Source organism: Candoia aspera, chromosome 5 (genome assembly GCF_035149785.1).
Source record: "Candoia aspera isolate rCanAsp1 chromosome 5, rCanAsp1.hap2, whole genome shotgun sequence".
NCBI lineage: Eukaryota > Metazoa > Chordata > Lepidosauria > Squamata > Boidae > Candoia > Candoia aspera.
Window position 1 is genome coordinate 101,010,441 of NC_086157.1, and position 15,519 is coordinate 101,025,959.

Here is a 15,519-nt window from a genome sequence, read left to right on the forward strand (position 1 = left end):
GCAAATAATGCATTTACCACCAATTATGCATGTACGTAGATTAGCCTGGGGCTTTGGTAGAAGTAGCCAATATCAGCAGGAGATGCCATCTTTTCTGAATAAAGCTGTAATAATCATTAAGAGGTACAATTGATAGCACCAATGTTTCTCCTCAGTGTAAACTTGAATTTTATCTCCAGCTTTCCTGATAGATTTGCAGTGATATAGCCAAAGCCAGCATTTTATTACCAACACTATCATCTGTAACTGTGTTTCCTAACTTCAGCACCTTGAAGATGTGTGGTCTTCAACTTCTGCAGTTCCTGGCATGCTTCCTCCTTTCCATCTGTTGGGCATTGTCTTGTACAGCCATTTCATCCTGGTGTGCTATATTCCCAGCTGGTCATCAACTTCCTTTTTTCTCCCTTCCAGTTGATCCAACAATGGCCCATAAAGCTGCCCAAAGTCATTTAGGACAGTATACAATTTTAACAAATGATGACAATGATGACAACCATGTGGTCCAGTAACACCTGGAATTTGATTTCTGCAGAGACTTTCACATGCTGTATTAGAATGGCTCACTTTCCTTTAAAATATATGTATCTTTGCACTGCAATACAGATCTATTGGAACAAGGCTACAAACTTTCAGGAAATGCTACCTTGCTCCTGTGAAGCTGAACCATCAGTTCTTTCACCATAAAGCTTCTATGGACCCTCAGTGGAATGGAGGAATAAAGGAACAACATGTTCACTTTGCTTTAAACATTGTACCATCAAAGAAACAAAGCTTCAGTAAGCGGGAGGCAGAGTCTGCGTTAGTCTCAGAAGAGAGAATGTAGGAGAGAAATCTGAAGGAATCCATGTATGCAAACATCTGGGAAAACAAAGGAAAGAACATGGATAGTGAGAAGGGAACATGGATAGTGAGAAGGGAACGCTTAATCCTTGGGAGAAGAGCAATGACCAATCTTGATAAAATAGTTAAGAGCAGAGACATCACACTGACAACAAAGGTCTGCATAGTTAAAGCAATGGTGTTCCCTGAAGTAACATATGGCTGCGAGAGCTGGACCATAAGGAAGGCTGAGAGAAGGAAGATCGATGCTTTTGAACTGTGGTGTTGGAGGAAAATTCTGAGAGTGCCTTGGACTGCAAGAAGATCAAACCAGTCCATCCTCCAGGAAATAACGCCAGACTGCTCACTTGAGGGAATGATATTCAAGGCAAAACTGAAATACTTTGGCCACATAATGAGAAGACAGGACACCCTGGAGAAGATGCTGATGCTAGGGAGAGTGGAGGGCAAAAGGAAGAGGGGCTGACCAAGGGCAAGATGGATGGATGATATTCTAGAGGTGATGGACTCATCCCTGGGGGAGCTGGGGGTGTTGACGACCAACAGGAAGCTCTGGTGTGGGCTGGTCCATGAAGTCACAAAGAGTCAGAAGCGACTAAACGAATAAACAACAACAAGATTTCCAAAAAGGAGAATGCAGGCATTGGTTGAACAGCCCATTCAGGAGAAAGACAGTGGGTCTTGCCTCCTCTGCATGCATCACATAAACAGAAAAAGTGGGTGAGGCTTTGATTGTTCCTACCATCTTAACTTTTTTTACCCCCCAGAGATGTCCATGGTTGTCAGCTTGAGCTCATGAGTAAAAGGAGATGACATAGCAGCCTCCTTAACATGTCATGGCCTAGATGAAGAACATACACAAAAAGCAATCAGTTTCTGAGATTTTGCAGAAGGAATTCTCTTGTCAACAATATTCTCAGAACAAATGTCTAGTAAACTTCATTTGCTAAACCACACATTTCCTCTTCCTCTCATGAATATAATAAAATATTTCAAGGGTTCCTCCAGGGTCAAAAAGTTGAGAAAGGCTGGGTTAAAGTATTTGATTAGGTCTGGGAAGACCCAAATTCAAGTCTACCCCCAGCCTCAGGGACTTACTAGGTGACTTCTTCTCTCAGCTCAATCCACCTTACAGGGTTGCTTTTATGGGAGTAAAATAAAGGGAGATCCCCCCCATTACACACATATACACCCCAATATGGCTTTAACCTTGAGAATAAGCAAAGACATGAATAACTACAATTTGAATTGTGTTGGTGTGGAAAGATTCTATAGGTTTGGATATGTTCCATAAACCAACATCTACGGATTATAATAGTTCTTTGCTGCTATATGTATTTTGTGATTGTAATTGGTTTTTAATTGCTTTTTATGATTGTTCGCCACCCAGAGTCACTTGTCTGAGATGGGTGGCCATACAAATTGAATGAATGAATGAACAAACAAACAAACAAGTTCACATGCCTGAGTCACCGATGATCCATGAACACCCCTATCTCTGTTTAGCGCATGGCCAACATATCTAACCATAATAGACTGAATTGCTAATAGTCCTTCTCATATACATGGCACAACTGCTCCCTCATGATTTATATTCTCCTAGAGTTGTAACCTTTGTTATATCAAAAAATGGCCTTTGATTCACAAACTGGATATCTCTATGAAGTACCATTCCCAAGGATGCTGATAATGGAAGTGGGATGCAGAGTCAGGCTGTTAGAATAATGATCACATCTGCATTCACCTTTTTCAAAGACTAAGCACCTACACTACAAAGTGTTCTCCTTCTGGACACAGAGGAAAACAATCCTTGGCCTACAATCAAACGTACATGTACATCCTTAACTCTGTTGAGCATTCTCTGCTATTCTTAATAGCAGAGATCAGTAACTCTTTGCAACTTGCTAGTGTTAATAAAATGATCAGCTGGCCAGAATACAGCAGCATGTGCAGTTCTGAGCACACTACTATTCACCCATACAATATCATTGCCACATGAAGTATACTGGTTTCCAATAGGGTTCCAGATGCAACTCATGTCTATCTTTAAAGCCCTGCATAGCACAGGGCCAAGTTACATGTTGAATTTTCAGTCTCCAGTGGTTTCTGCCTGTCCCACCAGACCTGGCAAGGAGGGCATGGCCCAGGTCCCTTCTGCAATGTAATATTACTTAGTGAGACTCTGGACATACAACTTTAATGTCATGGTGCCTGTCCTATGGAACAGCCTCCCTCCAAGATTCAAATGAACTCATTCCTGCTGGACTTCCAGAAGACCTTGAAGACCTGGCTGTTCCCCAAGGAACTGGGGCCAGGATGTAAGTGGAACCTGATATGAGTGTTCTGGGATTGTACCCATGTGAAATTCACAAAACTCCTTTCTTGTTTGAGATAAGATTCAAATAAGAACTTGTAAAAAAAAAAGTAATTTATACATTGCCTTTCTTCAAAGAATCCAAGAAAAAAGAAAATAAAATTTAACTACAGTATTAATGAAAGAGGTGCAAAACTATTAATAAAAATGAAGAGATTGTGGTGCAATCTTTTAAGGTGCAAAACTATTAATAAAAATGAAGAGATTGTGTTGGACTTCAACTCCCATGACACCCTTGTCATTCTGACTATTGGTAATGGTGGGAGTTGAAGTCTAACACCTCTGGAGCAACAGGAAAGGGAAGGCTGCTTTTGACCTAACCTTATGGAAGGCCATTATATAGAGCAGGGATTCTCAACCAGGTTTCTGTGGAACTCTAGGGTTCCAAGAGAGGTCACTAGGGGTTCCCTGGGAGATCACAATTTATTAAAAAAATTATTTCAAATTCGGGCAACTTCACATTAAAGAAGTAAATTTCATTCTTTATTTTCAGTTTAAGAACATTGTTAATGCATATATACAGGCCTACATATGAAACAGGTATCATAATTTTGTAATTTCTGGCCTATATTTTAGCCTGAATGTTCAGAGGTTCCCCAAGTCCTGAAAAATATTTCAAGGGTTCCTCCAGGGTCAAAACCTTGAGAAAGGCTGATACAGAGAGAGAAACACAAACATTCTCTTAGAAGTGTTTTCAACCACTGAAAACATCCTGGCCAAAATTTAGAACACATCTGGGACTGCTGGAATGTATAAAATAACAACTGCTAAATACCTCAGCAGCAGGCAGGTTTGTACAAGAAAAGGCAGGTATTCATAATCCTAAAGGCAAAAGATAAAAATCATAGAAACTTTGTACAATATTCTGAGGTGAGTTCAGAAATTGAGTGTGTTGAAAAGGCGGGGAAGTTCCCTAAATAAAAGATGGAACATTAACAGGATGTCTACACTCACAACAGGAACTTCCCCCACCCAACCTCTAAACCTGCTTAGGAAATCTCCTGACTGTCAGCAGCAGATTTTGGAAGGAGATAGATTCCAGGAGAAAGGGGAGAATCATTCGGCCAACGTTATCTGTTCCCTTACCAATGTCAGTAGATACAATCCATATTCCCTGTCTTGCCTATTCAGTATGTAAGTATATCATTCAAAGAGGTGCTTCAAAGTGTCCATCTAAAAGCCTTGCATCATCCATAACTTCTCAACAGGTCAGGATACCTGCCTGGAGGCCCTCCTGAGAACTTCATGGCACAGCAAATTCAAGAAGGACATCCAGAGGGCTGTTCTGCTCGTTGAACAATTTGCACAGGGCTGATGCCTGCTACAGGCAGCCACAAGGTAGAACAGGGGCATTATTGTGAAAGAAATCAGATTTATTATGGGAAAGGAAATGTGAAACGTGTATATTCAGAATTATACAATTAAACAAATATACAAAATATACATATGAATATGCATCTCTATACTAAGTGTTATAATTACCCCTTGGATGCTGTGCCAGGAGTGGGTTCTCACCTGAAATGTGTCTCAAGGAGAATTTTGGTGACATTCTCATGGGTGGTGAGGGTTGCCCTTGCTGTTATTACCTTACAAGTCAGGCAAGGGGTGTACATGTGTGAATGCCATTTTTCATGGATATCTCCTTCTCCAGAAGCCTGCAACCTACCTGCCTTTCGATGCTTCCATAAAATCTCAAGGAAACACATCATGGAAGAAGTCCTTATAGACTTTTTTCAAACTGGAAAAGTGGTAGCCCACACCATTATTATAATAAAAGTGAGAATGGAAGTGTGGAGACAGAACCTCCAGGATTTAAACCAAACCAGTAATAGACCTCCTTTTAACATTTAACTGACAGATGAAAGTAACATTTAAGCAGGGAAAGTGACTGGTAGCAATACTAGTTTACTTTCCTTTGTATAAGAGAGTATTGGAGATTAGAGGTATATTTGCAATACTTGCTTTGTCAGCAGAAATAATGCCCAACTAACAATGGCTGTCCTTCTCCTGAAGCTTCACTTTTCTGATAGCATAAATTTCATACCTCAATTTTCTCACACCCAGATGCCACTCAGAAGGGTTAACTGACCATTTAAGCGGAGACGATGAACCTGCAGCTGTCCCATCACTCAATGTCCCAATTATCTGTCTGCCCCAAAGACAACATTTGATTGCCCGGCTGTCTGCCATCAGCTTTTGTCATTTTCATGTACTGTAGCCAGATAGTGTGGCCCAGATCTTGATCTTGTAGTCTAGCCATAATGGCATCACACTGAACACAATGAGATTTACTCCTGAGTAAATATATCAAAATCAGGCATCCCTTTAAGAGAGAGATAAGGAATCTTTTGGGGGGCCAGGAAGAGATGATGACCACTAGGTACCTGAAAGCTACAGAGGGCATAGTAGTGAAGCAGGAGGTATGGTGAAGTACATTTAACACATTATTTCCTGGAGGTATTTTTCATACATATTTTTAAAGCTTTCAGTGAAATTCAAAAACACGATCCTGGAGATTCTAAGAACCCCCAAAATGAGAGTGCCTCTGGCCTTGTTCATGACAACCAAGCTGCAAATTCAAACATCTTATTCCCATCCCATCCCCAACCAAACTTTGTTCACGAGCTGATGTCATTTTGACAGTCATCAGTGCTTTCCCCTATGAAGTATGACTCATGTATCATTTAAAATTGTTAGTGATCCATGCCAGGTCCACACTCTATTTTAAGGAATTGATTGTCATAAGTCTGTAAGCACTTTTTTTTCAGTTTCTTGACTACATGTACCATGGCATGATGTGATGAACTCATTCTGTCTAGTCCATGAACAGTGTGAGAGTATACATGTACACACATTTTAAAAAATGGAAGGCATATGAAGCATATTGTCGGTACACTTCCAACTGATAGTTAGAAGAACATAAATGGTAACTGTTTCCTATGCCTAAAGCGTGGAAGATTGCAACACCTGCCAAGATGAAGAGTGATGAAATCACATTAAATCATTTAAGCCAACACACTTGTTCTTTTCCCCACCATCTCCCCTCCCCCCATATCCTCTGTCATTGATTAGGTAACAATTTCAGTTGAAGCAAGCCTCTATAGATTTGTGAGGCACCAAAATGCTATATAAATAGGCAGCACATCCTAAAGCAAGATTATTCCTTGACTTGGAAACAGAAATACAAGACCCAGAATGAGAAGCATCTGCCTTGTGCTCTTCAGTGGGGCAATAGCTTTTGCTTTTGCTTTGCCCATAAGACACGAGGAAGGAAAAATAGAGCTTATTCAGGTAAAGACAGAGTTGCAAATGGAAGTGTATAATGACTGTATAATGCAATGTAATTATCTATCTATTAAGCATTATAAATAATTTAAAGATATAAGCAATAAGAGATTAATTCTCTAATCATTAATATTGTTTATTTAATATTGTTTAATATTATTTAATATTATTACTGGACCTCAGGCTATGCTTCATACTACAGTGGAGTACAGAAAGCAGCCAATGTTCTTATCATCTACAGTATGTCTGTTCTACCATGATGCTGGATAGATTGCTGAGTCTTTTTGTCCTGGAATGTCTTATCTCTCATAAGATTTGGAACAAGTATAACAAAACTGATGTGCTCATGTTGACCTTAAATAACCAGATCCACATTTGACCAGAGACTTCTAAATCATTCTAAAATGTAAGAAAATTAACTCATAGATGTATATGTATTTTTTTCTCTTTCAGAAGTACCTAGAAAAATATTACAACTTTACATCAGATGGGCAAAAAGTCTTTAAAGGCAGAATCAGCAGCCCCATGGCAAAAAAGATCAGAGAAATGCAAGAATTTATTGGATTAGAGGTGACAGGTGATTTAGATTCTAATACGCTGCAGGCAATTAAACAACCCAGGTGTGGAAACCCAGATGTGGGGCAATTTGCCTTCTTTGCAGGTCAACCCAAGTGGCAGAAGAAAGGAATAACCTACAGGTAATCTTTCAACTCAAGTTCTCAAGGGCAAGGTTGACATAACTCATAGACATGCTGAAAGATTGAACGGAAAACCTTCCTCTGAGTTTGTGTTCCATTTGTCTTTTCAAAGGATACTAAACTATACACCAGATATGGAAAAAGATGATGTTGACAGAAGCATTGAGAGAGCTTTTAAAGTTTGGAGCCAAGTTACACCTCTGACATTCCACAAAGTTTTAGGTGGCAATGCAGACATCTTGATTTCTTTCCGCTCCCGAGGTAAATAAGCTATTATACTTAAAAACTGTAATCTGATAACATGTTGCATGTATAAAGGGCATATGGAAAGATTTATTGCATTCATAATTCTTACATCAGGTCCATGCAACTTTTCGCTTGCCAAATAGAATATGTTTTCTACCAATATTAAATAGATTTTCCAACTATTGGATATGCAATCCTACATCTCACTTTAGAATACAAACCCCATTTATTCAATTAACCGATCCCCCTTTCTCTTTGCCGAGAATTTGTGATGAAAAGTCCTGAAAAACTTGTATCTCCTTATCTTTACAAACTATCTTGTTAAAATCCATAATTTTGTTGTTACTTTTTTCTTCAATAATTGGCAAAATTGACAATGATACTCTATAGATAATGTTTGTTTTCTGACTGTGACATCATCTATGTCTGTGTCCAGTATCTTTAACCATCAGACTTGGTTCCAAAATTAAGTCAATAAGTCAATCTGTTAAAATCCTTCTGAGAGAAATGAATTTCAGTTTTTTTGATCCTCTCAGTTCCTCTGCTGAATCCAGACACAAGTCAGCACTATCTCAGTTTTGCTTAAATTTGGTGAAAAATGAAAGACAGAAAGTTGGGTATGATTGAAGTATAGATGGCATATCACAGAAAAGCCGAGATGGGACAATAAAACATTTTTTTTTCTGGTATATTCAGAACATGGGGATTTCAGTGCTTTTGATGGACCTGGTGGCACACTTGGCCATGCCTTCGCTCCTGGTCCTGACATTGGAGGAGATGCCCATTTTGATGATGACGAACTCTGGGGCAGTGGCATAGAAGGTAATTATAAAGATATAAGATGTAAGAACAGCTTGACAAAATCATGTTAAAAAGTTGCTCTTAAGCATCCTTGTCTCCAAGAACAAAACTGCACAGAAAAATAAAATAACAGTTTTATAGTGACAACTTACCATGACATGGTGATAGCTTTGATCAAAAAAGGTTTCCTTTTTATTATAATTGCAGTAGTTTAAATCAATAAAAAAGAAGGTTTGTACATATTGGAAATGTTATTATAGGAGATTTATGACTGTAGATAAGGAAAATAGCAAGCAACCTTCTAATGACAAAAGCAGGAATTGGCATGGGACAGGAGCTACAGAAAATTAAAATAGTTAGAATAACAATCTTGTCCTTCAGATCTCATGATATTTCACATGAAGATGCAGAATCTCATTTCAGTGTTTTGGCAAGAGCAACATTCTCCCAAGAATAATGAAATGTGATGATTGTGTAAGATTTCGGCCACACATTTTTAACAGTGTTAATTTAATTTTGGAGTCTCAGAGGTGTCATTGGAGGATGTTATAATTGTCTTGGTCCCCATAGGTGGCATCTTACAAACTTGTTAGTAAAAGAAAAAGAAAACAGAGACAAAGAGAGTGGGAATGTAATAAGAGCTAGAAAAAGGCACGTATGAATATCTCTAAATGGCAATACAACACCATTAGATTTTGTGCTGGCATCCAGAACACTGTTTCAAAATCTGAAATGCTCATGAGTTTTGAAACCCCAAGTCAAATCCACATCTCCCTGAAATGAAGTGGTTTCTTATAACTTCCAAGCTGTACTAACATACACAGAAAGATTCAGACAGAAGAGAATAAGATTTGGGTGTCTGTGGTGGAGGACCACCTAAATGCTGATGTTTTATTTTCAGCAGGGAGGTGCAGGATGGGGCATTAATGTCATATAACTGGCAAACATAAGCTTTTTTTTGGTTTGGAGGTGTCATTTAGGAGATATAAGCCTATACAATGCTTATAAGTGCCTTATTTCTTTTGTTTCCAGCTGAAAAAAAAAGGGAGTATTTCCAATTAGTTAAGATTTCCGGTATCCATCTATATGACACCAAGATGAAGCAATGGAATCTCAGGGGCAATATAAGCAATTAAAAAAAGAGGGGGTAGGGAATTCATGTAGCTCATGAGACTGGGGTTGACCATCTATGAGTTACACAGATCTATTAATATCCATCACTGTGACTTTTTTTTTCTTTAAAAGTATTCCTGTTTCTTATTTGGAAAAGTAACAAGGAAGCAACAGTTAACAATAGTTATTTGAAAAAAAAAAACAAGGAAGCAACAGTTAACAACTATTAAGTAGTGTTGACTGCATCTAAGATTTAGAATGTCTATTTATAATATGATGTTTCTTATCTCCCATGTAGGTACCAACTTATTTTATGTTGCGGCTCATGAATTTGGACATTCACTTGGACTCCTGCATTCCCGGGACCCTAATGCTCTAATGTTCCCAACGTATAAAAACCCTGAGGAAAATCAACAGACTCTATCTCAAGATGATATTGAAGGCATCCAGTATCTCTATGGTAATTCAGAAAATGCTTATAGTCTAAAATATTGTAACCTTTAACAACTTGTGAGCTGAGAGAGAACTGAGCACAGACTGAGTTATTTAATATGTCTGCATCTTTTAAGTCACCTCAGGTCAGCATGTAGATAATGAAGTACCAGCTTTTCCTCAGCCTAGTTGGGACTTCAACTTCCAGCCAACATATACCTCTGGAGCAGTGTTTCTCAACCTTGGCAACTTTCAGATGTGTGGACTTCAACTCCCAGAATTCCCCAGCCACATAGGGAAGGATTTTTTTCCTGCTAATTTCATGCATCTGACATTCTTTTAGGAGCATCATCAAACCCATCTCAAGACCCAGAGGAAGAGGATGAGCCAAGGAAACCCTCCAGCCCAGAAAGACCTACATTACCATCTGCTTGCAATCCTCACTTGACATTTGATGCTGTGACCTCTTTTCGGGGAGAAATAATGTTCTTTTGGAATAAGTAAGCCTGTAATCTTCAACCAGAATCATTATCTTCTCACACAATTACTGCAAACACACACACACAGAGATATACTTTTCTAATGGGGAGAAAAGATTTGTTAATGTGTGAACTCTGGTTATTTAAGATGTAATAAATTGGCCTAGGAAGCTGGAAGATGTAAACCAGGAATGTGCCGCATTCCCTCAGCTGAATATTGGAGAAATTTGGTGGGGAGGAGGGAAGCAAGCAAAGGGCAGAACCAAGCCAGAAGGGAACATCTGAACATCCATTCTTCATCTCACTGCCCCCTCTTCCTCTTCCTGAGTGTTGCTTTGCTTGCAGCAGTACGCAGGGAAGGGACACAGCTCTTACTGAAAACCTGAACTGATCTCCTGCAGAGGGTTTCCAGAGCAGTGTTTCTCAACCTTGGCAACTTTAAGACGTGTGCACTTCAACTCCCAAATTCCCCATGCATCCTGGCTGGGAATTCTGGGAATTTAAGTCTACACGTCTTAAAGTTGCTAAGGTTGAGAAGCACTGTTCTAGAGGGTATGGAAGACTATGTTGATGGAAATACGCAAGAACCATTACCTAGGAAAAAGAGGCTGAAAGATTTTTTAAGTCCCAAGGAACAAGACAATATTTGGAAGTGACTCAGGCAGATGCCTCCCAGGTTCACTGAGTTTTAAGAAGGAGGAGGAAATGTAGCACAATCAGACTTGCAAGATCCTTTTATTATAGCCACTGTCAGTAAAAGTAGTTTTAGCCTTCCTGTGGAGTTAATTTTCTGGTCTTGACTGCCTAGTGGAATTGACAGGTTTTGACTTATTATTATTATTATTATTATTATTATTATTATTATTATTATTATTATTATATTTTTGATCAACTCAAGGCAGTGAACATAGGTAATACTCCTGCCTCCTATTTTAATGCAAAAGTTGTATGAACTTATCCTGAGGGCTGCATGCAGCCAGAGGATAAAAGATTGCTTATCCATGATCTACAGTATTAAAAACTTAATAATCAATCCTAATATCAAATAATGTCCTGAATGCCCTGATAGCATTCAGGTACTTCTTTCACAGCATCTCGTTTCTTTTTAAACTCCTGTCTCTCTCCACCTAAAAAAAAGTGCTGCTGCCAGGGCTTGAAATTTCAGATGTTAATAATACATTTTTTAAAAATATGTTTTCATAGGTATAGTGTTTTAAAACAAATGTGTGTGCTTTTAATAGATATTTTTGGCGAAAATTACCCCAGTACAGACAGATTGAGTTAAATCCAATTTCTGAATTCTGGCCATTTCTACCATCTGGAGTTGATGCTGTTTTTGAAAATAACGAGAAAGATGAGGCATTCCTTTTTAAAGGTAAGCTATTATTATATATACTAGGGCTCTCCTTTGCTTTGTATTCGATTCAAAAAACTGTATTTTCTTGGAAAATTTGGACAAGAAAAGAGCACTTGTCTGTGACTCTGTAAAGCAGCCACTCCGTTTCCTGGAATTGTGTGGCGGTCTTCTGCAGCTGCAGGGGAAACTTTGAAAAGATACAGCTGCTTTAAAGAGTTGAAAACAGGGGCTAAGTTCATGCCCTCATGCTCCCTAAAGGATCTTTTGGCAGTCAGATCCAAAGTGCTGTAACTCAAGTCTGAAGTCTAGGGTAAAAATACCAACCTAGCAAAAGGAGTGAGGATTTTGTATCACTTGGGAGGCAAATAATCTCAGGTGAATAACTTGACTTTTCCCGGTTGCCAGACCTGATGGTTATTTGAATTACAGGCACTTCTTACAGGCTTCCCTCTCATTCACTTCTAGAAATCCTTTGCACTCATAATCTGCTTGATTACAGGCAATCAGTTCTGGGTCGTGAAAGGAGATTCTCTGCTTCCTGGGTACCCCAAGCCTATCCACAGTCTGGGCTTCCCCAGAGATGTCACAAAAATTGATGCTGCAGTGTTTGATGCAAATGAAAGGAAGACATATTATTTTTCTTCAGACAGATACTGGAGGTATGACATAATGTCGGATGCAATGCAAGAGGGCTTACAAATGGCTTTCAACTGCCTTTGGCCAAGCTGATGGTACCTGCATTTTTAAAGAAAGCATGTTAAATGCAAAATCCACCAAACGTAAATCAGGACTCCAACTAATAAAATTTTCTGTCATTCCCTTGCCTGGATACTGGACAGTTCATTATCCAAGAAAAAAATGTGGGTTGTGTTTGTATGTATACCTTATTTTTCCAGCAAGTTGCAATATGTTGTATTGCATTATATAGGGAAAATAGGAGGAGGAAGGAGTATTAAGTATTTGATTACTGGATAGAAAATTTTATTTCTTTCAGAAAGTACCTATTGTAGATCTTGTCTGGGAGGTGAAAAGTAAATTGAATTACAGTTCATCTTAACATCTATAAAGTGCATTTACTAAGACAATAAGGACAAAATCTCAGTACCCTAAGGCTTAAATTAGTATGTGATGTGACTGATTAAGATTACAAATTGGTTGGAAATCTTGGAATCCTATGAGTTGGAAGTGACCTCAGAGTACTTTAGACTTCAGCTCTAATCTATAAATGTTACAGAATGGAAATAGTGAATCAACCTTGAATAGAGAAGGTGCCAATTTCAATTTCTGGCATCTCTAGACAGAGCTGGAAAAGGCTGTGGTATCAATCCAGAAAGCCTTGGTCAGAGTATTGTTGGCTTTAGTTGACTGATCAGTGGTCCAGCTCAGCAGGAAACAGCTTCCAATTTTCTTTCAACAAAGTAGTTTATAAGCTTCAGTTATGAAAGGCACTAGTTTGCCTTGGAGTTTCCATCCAAAGGAGTATTGCATCCTTTGGTCTCCACTGACGGAAATCGAATTTCCAAATTTTCCCTGTAATGATTTTCAGTGCTATTCTATTGCATTGGGTCAGACCTTATCTTGAGTATTGTGTCCAGTTCTGTAGTGACACTTGTTAAAGGGGATACAGAGAAACTGAAACATGTTCAGAAAAGGGCAACAAGTGTCATCTAGGGACTAGAAATGAAGTCCTGTAAAGGGAGATTTAAGGAATAGAAAATATGTAGCCTTGAAAAGACTGAGAAGGAAAATGATAGTATTCTTCAAATACCTGAAAGGATGTCACACTGAAGAAGGTCAAGGCAGGCCTGTTCTCCCTTGTTCCAGAGTGCAGGACATGGTGTGGTAGATATCAGTTACAGGAAGACAGATTCCAACTGAATATTAGAAAAACGTACCAACAGCAGTATAACAGTGAAAATCATTATCCAAAATGGTGGTGTCTTCCCTCCATTGCAGGTAGAAGCTTTCTGTCTGGGATACTTTAATTTGGATTTATGCTCTGAGCAGAGTGTGGGTCTTGGAGGCCTAAATGACTCCTTCCAAATCTATGATTCTAACCCCAATTTTGGTTTGGCTTAACTTTCTTTCCTTTTCTAAGTTACAGTGAAAACAGCCAAACCATGAACAAGGAACCCCAAAGGATCCAAGATGGCTTCCCAGGTATCCCAGGCAAGGTTGATGCTGTCTTTCAACACAATGGTAAGGAGCAACTCTTAGAAGAAGACATGACTGGGGATTTTGTGCCAACATGACTTTCTTTTTAAGGAAACTTAAACCACTGACTATTGGCTTAACAGTGATTAAGACAAAGGTTCATAACCAAAGGCCTTGATGGCCTTAATGTCTTAGTTGTGTCCCCCAGGGTTCCTCCAAAAGGGTTTTTTTTTTTTAAAAAAGGATGTATTAAAGAAACTAAGTAATCATTTGTTTGTTTATTAGAACTTATAGGCCACTCCAGTCAGAACCAACCCTGAGTGGCAAATTAACTACTTGCAATTGTAATTATATAAAATTTAACTCAATTTTAATTTAAAATTTAGAATCTATATGTTAAATAATTTAAAAGGTAGTTAAATAAAATTTATATTTGTCCACTGATTTCACTGCAACCCTCTCTTTGCCCACCAAAGAATTGTGCCCCCCACCCCATTAGTTTGGATGTGACACAAATCTTAACCCTTTCCATCACCTCTCTCTCAATTTTTCTGCTCAGAAAAGGTATTCAGAATCTGCGAGCAAAGTCATTCCAGGCTAGTGTGTTCATTACTGCATTTCTACACTAGCTAAAGTTTATATTTATTCTGCCCCTTGACAGGTATTTTTCCATTTGTTTCAAAATGTCCATTCTATTCATCTAAGTTTGCTTTCTTTCCCTTTTGTAGATTTACTGTACTTCTTTAAGGGAAAAAATCAATACGAGTTTGATCCTAACATCAAGAAAGTTACTCGGATCCTGGCAGCCAACCGCTGGTTTTCATGCTGAGCAGATAAAGAACTGTTGAAACATAACCTGGCTACTTTATGTTGAATGTCTCCAATGTTGGGCAGTGAAAATGGTGTGTGTGTGTAGTATATATACAGTATGTTAATCTATTGATAGGAATGATTAAATCAGCAGTCCTATATCTGATAACCTCTGCAAGGTTATTATATGCATAAAGATGGAAAACTCTGAAATACCTACAATGGAGGAATGCCAGGTGAATATGACAGAATTAGCAGAGATGGCAAAATTGACTTGTCTGATCAGAGAAAGGACAACCACCACATTTATTTTTATTTTTATTTATTTTTATCCTGCCTTTATGATTTATTAGACAGGAACCCCCTTATAGACATTTTGCTGAAAAAAGAAAACAAATTTGTGATTTATGGGTTTGATGATTAGAAATGGTAGATTATGGAAAGAAGGAAATTCTGTTGTAACCTGAGAGAGAGTAAAATATAAATGTACTTGTAACTGCTACTAAGAAGATTGGAAACCGCTTCTTTATAACTTTTTCTTTTCTTTTCCTTCCTTTCTTTTCCTTCTCTCTTTCTTTCCACTTTGTCCACTTATTGTTTTTCTTTGCTATCTTTACTTCTTTCTTTCGAAATTTGTATTGTTCTTATTCTCTTAATTTTTTTAATAAAAATTATATATGTAAAAAAAACAACAACCCAGCAGTCCTATAATCAATTTATCTTACCTAGGGATTATGAATCAACTGGGCCCAAAGACCACAGTGAGGAAATCGGTGTATATGAGTAGAATGATCCTTGAGATTCTCTTTGTTCTGCTCAATTGTCTTGCCAATTTTTAAAATGGAACCTGACATGCCAGTTCAGACTTGCAGCTCATCGTGGGGTAGGATCAAAAGTCACAATGGTGCTGCCATTGCGCAATTTGCGGTG

General features: G+C 38.4%; 1 protein-coding gene across 1 annotated transcript; it reads left to right on the plus strand.

Annotated features, from left to right (window-relative positions):
* The first annotated feature begins 6,391 nt into the window (after positions 1-6,391).
* Positions 6,392-14,614, plus strand: LOC134498401 (stromelysin-1-like). Its single transcript, XM_063304478.1, has 10 exons — positions 6,392-6,505; positions 6,953-7,197; positions 7,310-7,458; positions 8,140-8,265; positions 9,656-9,817; positions 10,133-10,289; positions 11,510-11,643; positions 12,125-12,296; positions 13,730-13,824; positions 14,508-14,614. The coding sequence occupies exons 1-10, from the start codon at positions 6,410-6,412 to the stop codon at positions 14,606-14,608; spliced, it is 1,437 nt and encodes a 478-aa protein (XP_063160548.1). The 5' UTR covers positions 6,392-6,409; the 3' UTR covers positions 14,609-14,614.
* Positions 14,615-15,519: the final 905 nt, after the last annotated feature.

Coding starts and splice junctions, on each gene's coding strand:
- LOC134498401 (XM_063304478.1), top strand. CDS start 6,410: ATGAGAAGCATCTGCCTTGTGCTCTTCAGTGGGGCAATAGCTTTTGCT. Junction 7,198..7,309: donor AAGAAAGGAATAACCTACAG/GTAATCTTTCAA, acceptor GTCTTTTCAAAG/GATACTAAACTATACACCAG. Junction 10,290..11,509: donor ATAATGTTCTTTTGGAATAA/GTAAGCCTGTAA, acceptor TGCTTTTAATAG/ATATTTTTGGCGAAAATTAC.